This window comes from Colias philodice, chromosome 27, assembly GCF_061535455.1.
Source record: "Colias philodice isolate Cphi_HAF_F1 chromosome 27, ilColPhil1 Martin Lab GWU primary, whole genome shotgun sequence".
Taxonomy (NCBI): domain Eukaryota; kingdom Metazoa; phylum Arthropoda; class Insecta; order Lepidoptera; family Pieridae; genus Colias; species Colias philodice.
The window spans coordinates 1,339,955-1,354,476 of NC_143112.1; the positions used below are offsets into that span (position 1 = coordinate 1,339,955).

Below are 14,522 nucleotides of genomic sequence, written 5' to 3' on the forward strand. Positions count from 1 at the left end.
TGCGGTACTAATAATATCCTATGTCCTTACTCAGGTCTCTATCTATTAATTAAACCGGTTCAGTAGTAGATGAAGAAGAGACAGACAGACAAAACGAGTTACTTTCGCATTATAATATGATTTAGGACAGGATTAGGATTTTAATGATATAATATATAACAAATAAATATACATATATAAAAAGAGCGTGTGTGCCGAGCCGAGCACACGTGTGTGAAGTGAAACTTCTTTGGCAAGATACAAAAATCTCAAAATCGTCGCCTTAATCCTAATGTGACGGTATTGCCATGACGCGACCTTGAAATTTTACTCTAGACGCTAAAGAAGTTTCACTTCAAAAAAAATATTATTATATCTTATAGCTATATGTATATAGCTATAAGAATATTGTATATCAGCTCTTAGTCTATGTCTACACTACAATTCTAGATTATTTTTTTTATTGACAAACGAGATGGACTTTATCTAAAGAAAATGCTCGAGACGGAATAATTAGTTATTATTTATTTTATTTTATCTACACTAACGATATAAAGCTGAAGAATTTGTTTGTCTGTTTGAACGCACTAATCGCAGGAATCACTGCACTGATTTTTATTTTGAGGTTGTTTTATGAGTTTGTATCAGAAATATATTTATATCTACATTATAAGTAAATTTATTTTGTATCGATTACGTATTATTAACTACTAGGTTTCCGCCCGCGGCTTCGCCCGCGCAGTCAAAGAAAAACCCGCATAGTTTCCGTTCCCGTGGGATTTCCGGGATTGCGTCATTTTCCCGGGATAAAAAGTAGCCTATGTCCTTTCTCGGGTATCAAAATATCTCCATACCAAATTTCATGAAAATTGGTTCAGTAGTTTAGGCGTGATTGAGTAATAGTCGACAGACAGACAGAGTTACTTTCGCATTTATAATATTAGTATGGATTAGGCGCAAATTTTGCATTAAATAGGGGGATGAAAAATAATTTTTTCATGTCCGGTGTGGCATTTTAAATTGAAACTACGATTTATAAATGAATATTCATTACGGGATGTCTAAGCGGCATGTTATTTAAAAAAAATATCTTGAAAGTTGAATGATTGCGAATTTATTAACTAGATATAATTAGATACAAAAAAAAAGTTCTTTTCTTAGGGGACCATATCGTTATTAAATGATAATATCATGTTTGTTAAATTAGGCTGGCAATTTTATCTACCTATATGTTTATTATCACACATATAAAGCAAAACAATAAATATGCGTAACAAAAACAAGATGGAGTAACTTTCTATACTTAGTAATTTTACGATTTACAAAAACTAAAAGTTTCCTCAAAGTGAAATTTCAGATTTAGGTTCCATAGGACAATAGCTAACCACAAAAAATTTACGACTCTCAACTACACGCCCTATAATGTACAGTTTTACCATCTTCCATCACCATGTTTTGTGTTTATTATCATAATATTTATATTATCTCATGAAGTGGGTCATTTTTGTTTATATATATTATTTAACCGATGGAGCTTACATAATACATACTTAAAAGTAAAAATAAATATTTAAATAATACTAACATAATATTTTTTTACAAAACTGAACAGTTTTTTGGCTTGATTGTATGCGCTAATCGTAGAAAGTAATGTATAGAATTGTTTAATATTTCTGTAGGATAGTCCATTTATAGGGGATGTTAAAACTAGTATTCCGCCTGCGGCTGCGCTCGTGTGGTCAAAGAAAATTCATAGTATAAAATTCGCTTCCCCTTAAAAGTTCAGGGATTTAGCTTTTCAATTACCTATTTATTATTATAATTCATAATCTTAACTTAAATATATTATGTAAATAACACACTAAGGTCTACCGTGTGCACGGGTATATTCCCATTTCCCACACACGTAGGGTCTACCTGCGCTATACCTGTACCTACAGGTGGACCCTGTACAGGTGGACCTGTCAGGTGTACCGTAGTGTGTGTGGCAGCCATTACACTTAGGCGATTAACACACGGTACCGCGTACCGCCACGGTTATAGGCTCAATAAGTCAATACTAAATATTAAAATGATGGTCGCCATGTACGCTTTGGTCAATGTTTTATTTAAGTACATAATTAGATTTACAAAATATTTTGTACCTAAATACCTAAAACGCAGTAATAAGTTTATTCTAGCTATAATTTGGGGAAATACTCATACACTACAATATTGTGAACCATTTATTATAAAATGCGTCAATGTAAAAACCGAAATAATCTTGTTTCGTCATATAAAAAGAAATCAATAACAATTATTTATTTTGTTTTGGACATTTTTAATGAGATAAGGTGATACAAGGTGTATCACCTTATCTCGTTTTCTTAAAAAAATAATCTGGAATTTCGAAGTTGATGTAGTCCAAGAGTTGACGTGCATTTTAGGGATTTGAACTAAAAATAATGAAGTTTTATTAAATAACTAACGTAACTTAAACTTTTTTCCCTATAAATTTATATAAATTTATAAAGAATAGAAAAAAAATTTTTCCTAGATAAAATTCTCATTATCTAGTTGACACGAATGACTCTTTCATTTCGATGAATCGAATATTATTTTTTCAAAAGGACATTTTAAAAATCAATTAATAAAATACACACCTACAATTTATAATTAGGTATTTGAATACGTAGTTATTAATATATTACAACTGTTTTTATCCATGTATCTTCCTGCTTTTTCCGAGATGATATTAGTAAAAGGCGAACCGATTTCTATGAAACTTTCACTCGATGATTGCGTATCAAATTAAACGTGTTTCAAATCGCTTTTTCTGTTAATCTATAAAATAGAAATTGTATGCACAAGCTCTTACACTATATCTAAATTCAATGTATAGCCCAATATAAAAACATAAATGATAACAACATTATCTGCCGTTTATAAATATAAGCAATATGCAAAAAAATCAGCATATCAAAAAGAGACAGTAAGTAGGTATATCACGTCTTTTATTTTTTTATATTTTTTTATCTATCTATTATTAAATACATATAATATTGTGCATATATCTTCAATCTACATTTATATACGGTTTTCTTAATTAATGACATGATATTTAGCCTTCCTCAAAATATAATTAGATTTGTTTAAGTATTATGATGATATTAGTGAATATAATACTTTTTTGTTTCTAATTATAAGATTATGATATATAATAAACCAGTCATACTCTTTGATACGACAAAGCATCATCGATTGTCCCCTTTATAGTACAAGTCGATTTTAAGAGCAATTGTTTTACTATCAGTATTTAAATCACATTTAAATTCATCCCCTGTTGTCTAGCGCCATCTTTTTCCCATACTGGAAACAATACTGCTATAAGACACCATAATAACTCATATCATTCTAAATTTCAGGTAACACGATGAAGCTACAAGTTTTTACCGCGGTTTTACTATTCGGGCTTTCCTGCGGCGCCCCTCCCGAAAGGGATGCTACGATTATCACAAAGCAATACTTTTCTGAATCATTAGTCAAGTACACAGGTGAACATGAAATAGTCAACCTATTGGTCCCCCTAAACGCTTTAAACTTTGACGACCTGAGTTCCGCCGTAGAAGAGGCTATGAAATCGTATAAGACCTCAGAAGATATAAACAAAGTAACCATTTTCTTTGCTCAAGCTGACATAGATGAAAGCGGAAAGCGTACTTACCACGGTCTATACGCATTAAAGAACGGTGTAGCGAGGAGGATTCTAGAAAACGGAAGAGATGCATCTGCTTCAGTTGATGACCAGAAAACAGTATTCTTAGCTGCAAGTGACGGTGTGTATCTCTTCGATGGTGAAGACCGTTCAGTGCAACAGTACGGCTCTATTACTGACAGTGTGATTGGTATCGCTAAAGAGAGCGAAGGTGAGGTATTATACATATTAACTGAAGACAACTCTGTATACAAAGTCACTGACAATGGTAACAAGAAAGAAAAAGTAGAAGACATCGAAAACGCGCAACAAATTAAACTGGATAACGAAGGTAATTTGTTCTTCTATACACCTGACAAGAAAGTACATGTGCGAACATCTGAAGGAGTGAAACAAATTGACAGTTTGCCAGAGAATCCTTCCAGCATTGTGCTGGTCAATTGCCCGGTTGTTCTTGAAGAGGGTCTTACTGTTCTCGTTGACCGTGATCTCTACATTGTTTACAAGAATGGAAGTAGCATATTCTATGGCCTTGAATTTGCACCTGATTTCATGCCCACTGCTTTTGGTCCAGAGGCGACACTCTTCCAATACCACGCTTATGACAAGAAAATCTACGAATTCAATGTAGCTGCATTATTGAATGAAGAGGAATCTAAGAGGAGTGCAAACCCCGATGGTTTACTGAAGTTTGTTACTGAAAAACGAGCCCAAAAAAATAAGGAATAAGTTAGCTGAGTTTTAAAAAGTATTTAAAATAAAACAATCACAAAACTGAATTTTAATTTTATTTCGAAACACCTGAAACCTCATAAACATTCGTAACTGTAAAAATAAGCAAAAATTAATGATATTACTTTGTTTAGGTAACAAAATACTTGTAAATGTAATAATACCTGCTATCCTTAAGTATTTCTACCATTTCATGATAATTATTTATTAAATTGGTAACCGATGTACCTTTAAATTTTTATTTTAGAAACTCTAACATACAATAATTATGAGTAATAAACTTTACAAACATAGATGCTACATACATTATAGATATTGTATTTTGTACACAACAATCCATCCGATAATAATAATACTAGTATAATACTAGTGGTCCGCCCCGGCTTCGGCCGTGGTACATTTTTCGCAATAAAAGGTAGCCTCTGTCCTTTCTCGGGTATCAAAATATCTCCATACCAAATTTCATGCAAATTGGTTCAGTAGTTTAGGCGTGATTGAGTAACAGACAGACAGACAGAGTTACTTTCGCATTTATAATATTAGTATGGATTAAAATAGTAGGGACTTGAATATTGTCGATTAGCTTCCTGCTTTGTCCAGCACCCAATAAAGCATGTACACAAAAATAATAAACTAGTCATTTTATGGAGTACCTAGTAAATTTATTATTTCTACACACGTTAACGCATGAGCGTCATCACCGACTTGTCTTAGTGTGCGTCCACACTGAATGCGCGGTGGCGGCGGCCTAGGCGGGCGCGACGAGCGGGCGCTCGCGGTGGCCACACCGACGCGCGAGCTCAAGTAGCGGTTCGACGTTTTTCGGGTGTTGCAAACTTTGGACGATTTGCTATTTTTACTGGACAGTTCGATTTTGAGATGAGATCATTATAGAAGTTGTACACGAAATACTGGCTCGCTCATTACCGTCGCACTAGGCTTCCGCCATAGTCATTTCAATGTGGACGCAAAGGCGCGTTTCATACGTTTGATATTTCGCGCCCGCCGTCGCAACCGCGCTAGGCTCGCAGTGTGGACCTGCACTTAGATAATTGATCATTGAAAGCAGTAAGTTATAAGCTCATATACCATATAGTATGTGTTAACGTTAATTGTACAGGAATACATTAACGTTAACACATACTATATGGTACAGAGGACTGTAACGGTTAGACCGATTCCCATAAAATAAATTTTTTATACTCCTAAGTATTTAATCTTCGAATAATGACAACGATGTGGCGATGGCTGAAATAGCTTCTGCCGTTTGCAACTTCGTTCGTCTGTTAGAACTCTAAAGTAACATGTACAAAATTATAAAGGTTTAATTAAAAAATGATATACATTTCGTTATAATAATATTTAAACAATAATCAATTTTAACTAATTATTACATCTAATGCAACTTTTTTAGATAAGGTATATATTGTTTATCATTAATTATAATATATTCTAGAATTTTAGTATTGATATACTTAGCCCAAGAGTTGACGAATAATTCGGTAAGATTTTTAAGCAATAAATAGATTTTTTTTTATAATATATAATAGGGGCTCAGTGCTGAAGCCTTAGGACATCAATTGAAAAGTTGGTTGTTCCTGTATATCTTAACTTGTAGTGTTTTAATTCATCGAATGCACGATATGACTTGATGAAATAAATAAATCACTATAAATAAGCTGATAAATGCAATGTCTTGTTCAGATTTACTATTCAATATTATTTATGTATTTATTACAATAGTGGTGGCTCAGTGGTGAGAACTCGGACTTCAGAATGATAAGTCTGGGGTTCGAGACCAGGCGAGCGCGCAGGAAATAAATTGATTTTTCAATTTATCTGCGCATGTTGTAACATCACCACTGCTCGAACGGTGAAGAAAAATATCGTGAGGAAACCGGCACGTCGAAGGATCATAAGTTCGACGACATGTGTCATCCGCCAACCCGCACTTGGCCAGCGTGGTGGATTCTGGCCTGTCCCTCATAGGAGGCCGTGTCGCAGCAGTGGGAACGTATATGGATCGATGATTATGACGATTTATTACAATAAGTATGTTTTTATTGTATATTTTCTTAGCTAAAAGTATTTGTTCTCATATCAGGACCAATTAAAGATGGATGGATGGTATGATTATGGAAGATGAAGACGAGCAAGTTATCATGAAATCCATTTACGAAAGTTAAAAGTTAAAACATACATACATAGTATAAAAACGTTTATTTATTTACTACGAAACAATTTCGATGGAATTTTCATTAGATGATAGAGTCTTTGTAACTACAAATTTGCGGCTTTTTAAATGAGGAAGAAATTTAAAAGTATATTAAATCAGAACTTTTTCTGCAAAATAATAATTAAGATATTTTCAAAAACTTAGCTCTTTGACTATTAAATATCTATCTAATTTCATAGTATCGTCAATTGTCAATTGTATAAACAATAATGATAACAAAATTATCTGCCATTTATATAACTAAGCATTTTGCAAAAAAATACACATTTCCTGAAGAGACAGTAAGTATTTCACATCTTTTAAAATTATATCTATTATCTATATACAATTTAAAATAAAGTGTGACTGTCCGTCCGTAGCAGAGGGACAACTTTTTAAAGATTGATTTTTTAAACTTATTACTAACTCGAAGCACATACAAAAAATAATTAAAATCCGTTCAAACATTCTTGTATTATCATACACATATATATTTTCTCGTATGCTTAAGTTTATAAAACAGTTTTATATGTGCCATTTTTTCTATCTTTTTTTTTAAATTTCCCAAGTTTTAATTCCAAAATTCCATCTTTAATACGCTGCAAGAATAATAACTATAATATATTTCTAGTTTTTTTAAATTTTAATTATTTAATATAAACACAGGTCATTTTATAATTGACTCCTGTACAGTCAGAAGCATAAATATATTACCATTTGCAGATTAGCAAAAATATCTGTCATAAGAACGGGTTCAATAATATCTGTCTGCCCGTATACAGCAAAAATATCTGACATTAGTAGGCAGCATAATAAAGTGGCATCAAAATTATATGACGAAAATGTAGAGCAAATAATTGTGACAACCTCTCGAAGCATAAATATGTGACGTCACCTAGGAGGCAATAATATCTGACACAATTTTATATTTCTGCATTGTAAAATATAATTAATTCCTCACAAAAAGCATAAATATGTGACACTAGCTTTCCGCCCGCGGCTTCGCCTGCGTTTTCACAGAAATACCGCATAGTTCCCGTTCCCGTGGGAATTTTGGGATAAAACCTATCCTATGTGTTAACCCAAGTTACCCTTTATATGTTTGCTAAATTTCATTGTAATCGGTTCAGTAGTATTTGCGTGAAAGAGTAACAAACACACACATACACATCTTCACAAACTTTCGCATTTATAATACTAGATTAGTAGGATAGGAAGTAGGATTATAGTAGGACTAGTAGGATAAGATAGGATAGGATTTTAAAAAGGCCAAACGTTTTTTTATTGAATTAGTGTTTTGTATTTTGCTGGGGTAAGAATATGAACAAAAGACACATTATATTTTGTAAATATTTTTTATTTAAATGAAATTACGATACTATGATAACTTGCCATAATTTTCGATACTCAATAAAATAATAGCAATATTATAGGTAAATGAAAATGAATAACGGAGCAATCGTGTCAAACGCCGCTAACGTCAAATATAACAAAACAATTTCTAAATAATACACGAAGGTTACACTGAACCTTCAAATAAAATAGATCTACCCAAGTGGGTATTATTGCAAGTATATGAATACTTTAATTTTGTCATGATATGATATCCTTCTAATCTTATATATAAAATTCTCATGTCACAATGTTAGTCTGCATACTCCTCCGAAACGGGTGGACCGATTCTCATGAAATTTTCTGTGCATATCGGGTAAGTCTGAGAATCGGCCAACATCTATTTTTCATATGTACCACGGGCGAAGCCGGGACGGACCGCTAGTATTATTATAAATGCGAAAGTTCATATCATGTAAGGATGTTTGTTACTCTTTCACACAAATAAAAGACAAAACAATGGAATTTGGCACACACAGAAGGTAACTTGGATTAACGCTTATGAGAGCTTTTTCCTGGAAATCCCACAGGAACGGAAACTATGCGTGTTTTTCTTTGAAAACGCGGGCGAAGCCGAGAGTGTTAAGCTAGTAGGATATAATATCTAGATATACAATATGTAGTATACAACGACGGCACATATTAATTAATATGGTAATCATGTTTTAAAACAACGTAGTTAAAATAAAATTTATTTATTTTATACCTATTAATTCAATATTAAATTGAAAATAAAATTGTGTCAGATATTATTGCTTCCTGGTTGATGTCACATATTTATGCTTTTTGTGTGGAATCAACGCAAAATACAGAAATATAAAATTGTGTCAGATATTATTGCCACCTAGTTGGTGTCACATATTTATGCTTTGTGTGAGGAATCGAAGCAAAATACAGAAATATGAAATTGAGTCAGATATTATTGCTTCCTAGTTGATGTCACATATTTATGCTTTGTGTGAGGAATCGAAGCAAAATACAGAAATATGAAATTGTGTCAGATATTATTGCTTCCTAGTTGATGTCACATATTTATGCTTTTTGTGAGGAATCGATGCAAAATACAGAAATATGAAATTGTGTCAGATATTATTGCCACCTAGTTGGTGACACATATTTATGCTTTGTGTGAGGAATCGATGCAAAATACTACGTCACATATTTATGCCGTGAACGGGAACTATGCGGTATTTCTGTGAAAACGCAGGCGAAGCCGCGGGCGGAAAGCTAGTGTCACATATGCTTTTTGTGAGGAATCAATTATATTTTACAATACAGAAATATAAAATTGTGTCAGATATTATTGCCTCCTAGGTGACGTCACATATTTATGCTTCGAGAGGTTGTCACAATTATTTATGCTCTACATTTTCGTCATATAATTTTGATGCCACTTTATTATGCTGCCTATTAATGTCAGATATTTTTGCTGTATACGGGCAGACAGATATTATTGAATTTGTTCTAGTGACAGATATTTTTGCACATCGCCCCCTAGGCATATATTATTGCTCGTGACTGTACAAATAATATTATCAAATACTTTATCATTGACATTTCACCTTCCAGCCTGTACATTCAGATACGATAAATCAATATTTTCTTTAGTCCAGATCATTTTGATTTCAGGGACAACTGTATAAAGTATAAAATATATTTAAATCATATTTTTTAAATTTTCAGGTGCAACGATGAAGCTACAAATTTTTGTCGCGCTTTTGCTACTCGGGCTGGCTCATGCTGCCCCTTCCTACAAAGAACGAACGATTGTGAGGAAAGAACAGTTCCCAGAAAAATTGGTAAAGTACACAGGCGAACACGACATAGTCAAGATAGTGGTTCCTTTGAACTCCTTAAATTTCGACGACTTTGATTCTATACTGGAAGAAACAACTAAAATTCATCCCAATCCCAATGTAGTGGGTAACTTAACCGTATTCTTTGTTGAAGCTGATGTTGACGAAAGTGGTAAACTTAACTACCAAGGCTTATACGTATTGAAAAACGGCAAAGCGAAGAAGATTCTGGAAAACGGAAGAGATGCTGCTTCTTCAAGTGGTGACAATACAAGAGTCTTCTTAGCTGCAAGCGACGGTCTGTACCTTTACAACGATGAAGACCAATCTGCTCAAAAGTACGGCTCAATCACTGACAATATCATAGCTATCGATAAAGAGAGTGAAACCGATGTATTGTACATCTTAACTGACGATAACACCGTATACAGAGTCACTGACAATGGAAACAAAAAGGAGAAACTCGAAGATGTCAAAAACGCTCAGGAATTTGTGATAGACAATGAAGACAACCTATACTTCTATACTACTGACAAGAAACTTTATGTGCGAACGTCTGAGGGAGTTAAACAAGTCGCCGGTTTGCCTGAGGAGCCTTCCAGCGTTGTTCTGCCGAAATGTCCGATTGTCCTTGACGACTTACTTCCAATTCTTGTTGATGAAAAACTCTATATTGTTTACGCAAACGGAACCAGTACATCATATGGAGTTGAGTTAGCTAGTGATTTCCATCCTACTGCTTTCGCTCCAGAAGGTTCGGTTGTCCAATACTACGGATATAACAAGAAAATCTATGAATTCAATTTACTTGCGATACAAAGTGAGAACAATGCTAGTATTAAAAATGACGATTTGATAAGAATTGCTGCAGAAAAACGTGTCAAGAATAAGAATAAGGAATAAGTAATCTGAGATTTACCTAAATAATGTAATTGTAATAAAAAATAAATAACCGAACAATTATTTTATTTAGAAATACCCGAAAATTATCGAAACACTGAAATTGATTTAGAAACTAAAGTAAAAATGTAAAAAAAAAAACCTTTGGACAAGGCACTTAATACTTTTGTGACTATTACCACAGACCTCTACTTTAAAAATTCATTGTTACCAAATATTCAACAGGTACATTAAGTTTATAAGATTTCCAATTTGTTACTACCTTATATAGGTAAAACCACCTTCCGAATTCCTTCTGATTTATAAGAGAAATGAAGTAAATTAATTTCTATACAGGGTGTCCCACTATTGGTATACTAAGCGCGAAGGAACTTGTAGTTTTGCATACACTGATCACGTAAAAAATACTTAAAAAAAAATTACGTCCAAAATTTTTTGTTAAATTTTTCCTGAAAATCCATGTTTTCTTCTCTAGCTTCGCGCAGCCGGCATATACCGCTTCTCTTATATGAGCATTTTATCTATGAAAACATAATCTTAAACGATAGCTCACGTGCTGGTGGCAAAGTTGGGCGGCTCGCTTGTTATGGGTGTACACATAGAGTTTTAAGAATTCATCTATTTGAAAAAAAAATGAATCTGGAATTTTTTAATTATTTTTTACGTACTCAGCGTATGCAAAACTATAACCTCCTTTGATCTTAGTATACCAACAGTGGGACACCCTGTATAGTAATTATATTGTGTTGTTAATATTAAATCATGTTTGTTGATTATTACATTTACGTCGTATGTTGTAATTATTTAATAATCCGTGATTATTTAAATAATTTATTGGATATAATTTTCATCATCATCATCATCATTCCAGCCTTTCAGGACGTCCACTCCAGGACATAGGCCTCCCCCAAAGATTTCCAAAACGACCGATCACCAGCGGCCTGAATCCAGCGGCTCCCCGCCACTTTGATCAGGTCGTCTGTCCATCGCGTTGTAGGCCGTCCCACACTGCGACGTCCTGTACGTGGTCGCCACTCAAGAACCTTTTTGCCCCAACGGCCATCGGTTCTGCGGGCTATATGCCCAGCCTATATAATTTTAACCTTAGAATTTTAACATTTTAACATTAAAGTTTACATGTTTGTGCTCGTTGAATGTCTCTTTGAACGCAAGCGTCTGAACCCACCATTACGGGTGTCAAATCCATTTTTGTGGAAAAATGACAGCGCTATAGGTATAGGTCGTCTAGCGCTATTACTTACCCATACTCGAAAAAAAACACTCCTAAAATACATCATGTTAACCCTCCCGTTTTTTTTAAAGAACATGTGGCATAAACTAACATAAAGTTATTCCAGGTATAATTCGGAATAATACTATAAATTCCGTATATTTCGTTAGTAGCTATGCTCCGCGGTTTCACTCGCATTGCTCCGCTCCTGTTGGTCGTAGCGTGATGATAAATAGCCTATAGCCTTCCTCGATAAATGGGCTATCTAACACCGAAAGAATTTTTCAAGTCGGACCAGTAGTTCCTGAGATTAGCGATTTCAATCAAACAAACCAACTCTTCAGCTTTATATTATTAGTATAGACAGTATAGATAATATAATATTTAAACACTAATCAATTTTAACTAATTATTACATCTTATGCAACTTATTTAGATTAATTTCATAGTATCGTCAATTATTGTCAATTGTATAAACAATAATGATAACCACATTATCTGCCATTATAAAACTAAGCAATTTGCAAAAAATACACATATCCTGAAGAGACAGTAAGTATTTCACATCTATTAAAATTATTTATTTATTTAAAAGATAGTAGTGTGTCTTTCCGTCCGTAGCAAAGGGACAACTTAAGTATTAGAAAGTTTTACTAAACCGGTCCGATTTTTTAATGTTTTTACCTTAGGTTTTTACTTTTTACAATCGCAAAGCAGAGACAAATTAAATATACCAAAAATCATTAAAATCCGTTCAAACATTCTTTTTATTTTCTCGTATACTTCAGTTTATAAAACAGCCTTAGATGTGTCATTTTTTCTATTTTTTTTTAATTTTCTTAAGTTGTAATTCCAAAATTCCATCTTTAATACACTGCAAGAATAATAACTATGATATATTCCTAGTTAAGTATTTTAAATTTTAATATTTTAATATAAACACAGGTCATTTTATAATTGACTCCTGTACAAATAATATTATCAAATACTTTATCATTGACATTTCACCTCCCAGCATGTTCATTATTTTATTCAGTCTAGATCATTTCGATTTCAGGAACAACTGAATAAGGTATTAAATTTATAATATAAAATTCATATTGTTCTAATTTTCAGGTGCAACGATGAAGCTACAAATATTTGCCGCGCTTTTGCTACTCGGGCTGGCTCATGCCGCCCCTCCCAACAAAAATCGTGTTATACAGAAAGAAATGTTCATAGAAAAATTGGTAAAGTACACAGGCGAACACGACATAGTCAAGATAGTGGTTCCTGTGAACTCCTTAAATTTCGACGACTTTGATTCTATACTGGAAGAAACAACTAAAATTCATCCCAATCCCAATGTAGTGGGTAACTTAACCGTATTCTTTATTGAAGCTGATGTTGACGAAAGCGGTAAACTTAACTACCAAGGACTATACGTATTGAAAAACAACAAAGCGAAGAAGATTCTGGAAAACGGAAGAGATGCTGCTGCTTCAAGTGGTGACAATACTAGAGTCTTCTTAGCTGCAAGTGACGGTCTGTACCTTTACAACGACGAAGACCAATCTGCTCAAAAGTACGGCTCAATCACTGACAATATCATTGCTATCGATAAGGAGAGTGAAACCGATGTATTGTACATCTTAACTGACGACAATACCGTATACAGAGTCACTGACAATGGAAACAAAAAGGAGAAACTCGAAGATGTCAAAAACGCTCAGCAATTTGTGATAGACAATGAAGACAACCTATACTTCTATACTACTGACAAGAAACTTTATGTGCGAACGTCTGAGGGAGTTAAGCAAGTCGCCGGTTTGCCTGAAGAGCCTTCCAGCCTTGTTCTGCCGAAATGTCCGGTTATTTTTGACGACTTACTTCCAATTCTTGTTGACGATAAACTGTATATTGTTTACGCAAACGGAACCAGTACATTATTTGGTGTTGTATTCGCTCCTGATTTCCATCCTACTGCTTTCGCTCCAGAAGTTTCGGTTGTCCAATACTACGGATATAACAAGAAAATCTATGAATTTAATTCACTTGCTATACAAAGTGAGAACAATGCTAGTATTAAAAGTGACGATTTGATAAGAATTGCTGCAGAAAAACGATTCAAGAGTAAGAATAAGGAATAAGTAATCTGAGATTTAAATAACGTAATTGTAATAAAAAATAAATAACCGAACACTTATTTTATTTAGAAATACCCGAAAATTATTGAAACACTGAAATTGATTTAGAAACTAAAGTAAAAATGTAAAAAAAAACCTTTGGACAAGGCACTTAATACTTTTGTGACAATTACCACAGACCTCTACTTTAAAAATTCATTGTAACCAAATATTGAATAGGTACATTAAGTTTATAAGATTTCCAATTTGTTACTACCTAGTATATAAAACCACCTTCCGAATTCCTTCTGATTTATTTTCTATTTAAAAGAGAAATGAAGTAAATTGATTTCTATATATATGTATGTGTTGTTAATATTAAATTACGTTTGTTGATTATTACATTTACGTTGTATGTTGTAATTATTTAATAATCCGTGATTATTTAAATAATTTATTGGATATAATTTTAATATGC

General features: G+C 33.3%; 3 protein-coding genes across 3 annotated transcripts; all 3 read left to right on the forward strand.

The window, feature by feature from the left end:
- The first annotated feature begins 2,933 nt into the window (after nucleotides 1–2,933).
- Nucleotides 2,934–4,452, forward strand: LOC149476480 (uncharacterized). The gene is made up of 2 exons (XM_089711841.1): nucleotides 2,934–2,950; nucleotides 3,384–4,452. The coding sequence occupies exon 2, from the start codon at nucleotides 3,392–3,394 to the stop codon at nucleotides 4,400–4,402; it is 1,011 nt and encodes a 336-aa protein (XP_089567967.1). The 5' UTR covers nucleotides 2,934–2,950; nucleotides 3,384–3,391; the 3' UTR covers nucleotides 4,403–4,452.
- Nucleotides 4,453–9,626: 5,174 nt separating this feature from the next.
- Nucleotides 9,627–10,756, forward strand: LOC149476481 (uncharacterized). Its single transcript, XM_089711706.1, has one exon. The coding sequence runs from the start codon at nucleotides 9,704–9,706 to the stop codon at nucleotides 10,709–10,711; it is 1,008 nt and encodes a 335-aa protein (XP_089567832.1). The 5' UTR covers nucleotides 9,627–9,703; the 3' UTR covers nucleotides 10,712–10,756.
- Nucleotides 10,757–12,473: 1,717 nt separating this feature from the next.
- LOC149476482 (uncharacterized) lies at nucleotides 12,474–14,118 on the forward strand. The gene is made up of 2 exons (XM_089711835.1): nucleotides 12,474–12,491; nucleotides 13,056–14,118. The coding sequence occupies exon 2, from the start codon at nucleotides 13,064–13,066 to the stop codon at nucleotides 14,066–14,068; it is 1,005 nt and encodes a 334-aa protein (XP_089567961.1). The 5' UTR covers nucleotides 12,474–12,491; nucleotides 13,056–13,063; the 3' UTR covers nucleotides 14,069–14,118.
- Nucleotides 14,119–14,522: the final 404 nt, after the last annotated feature.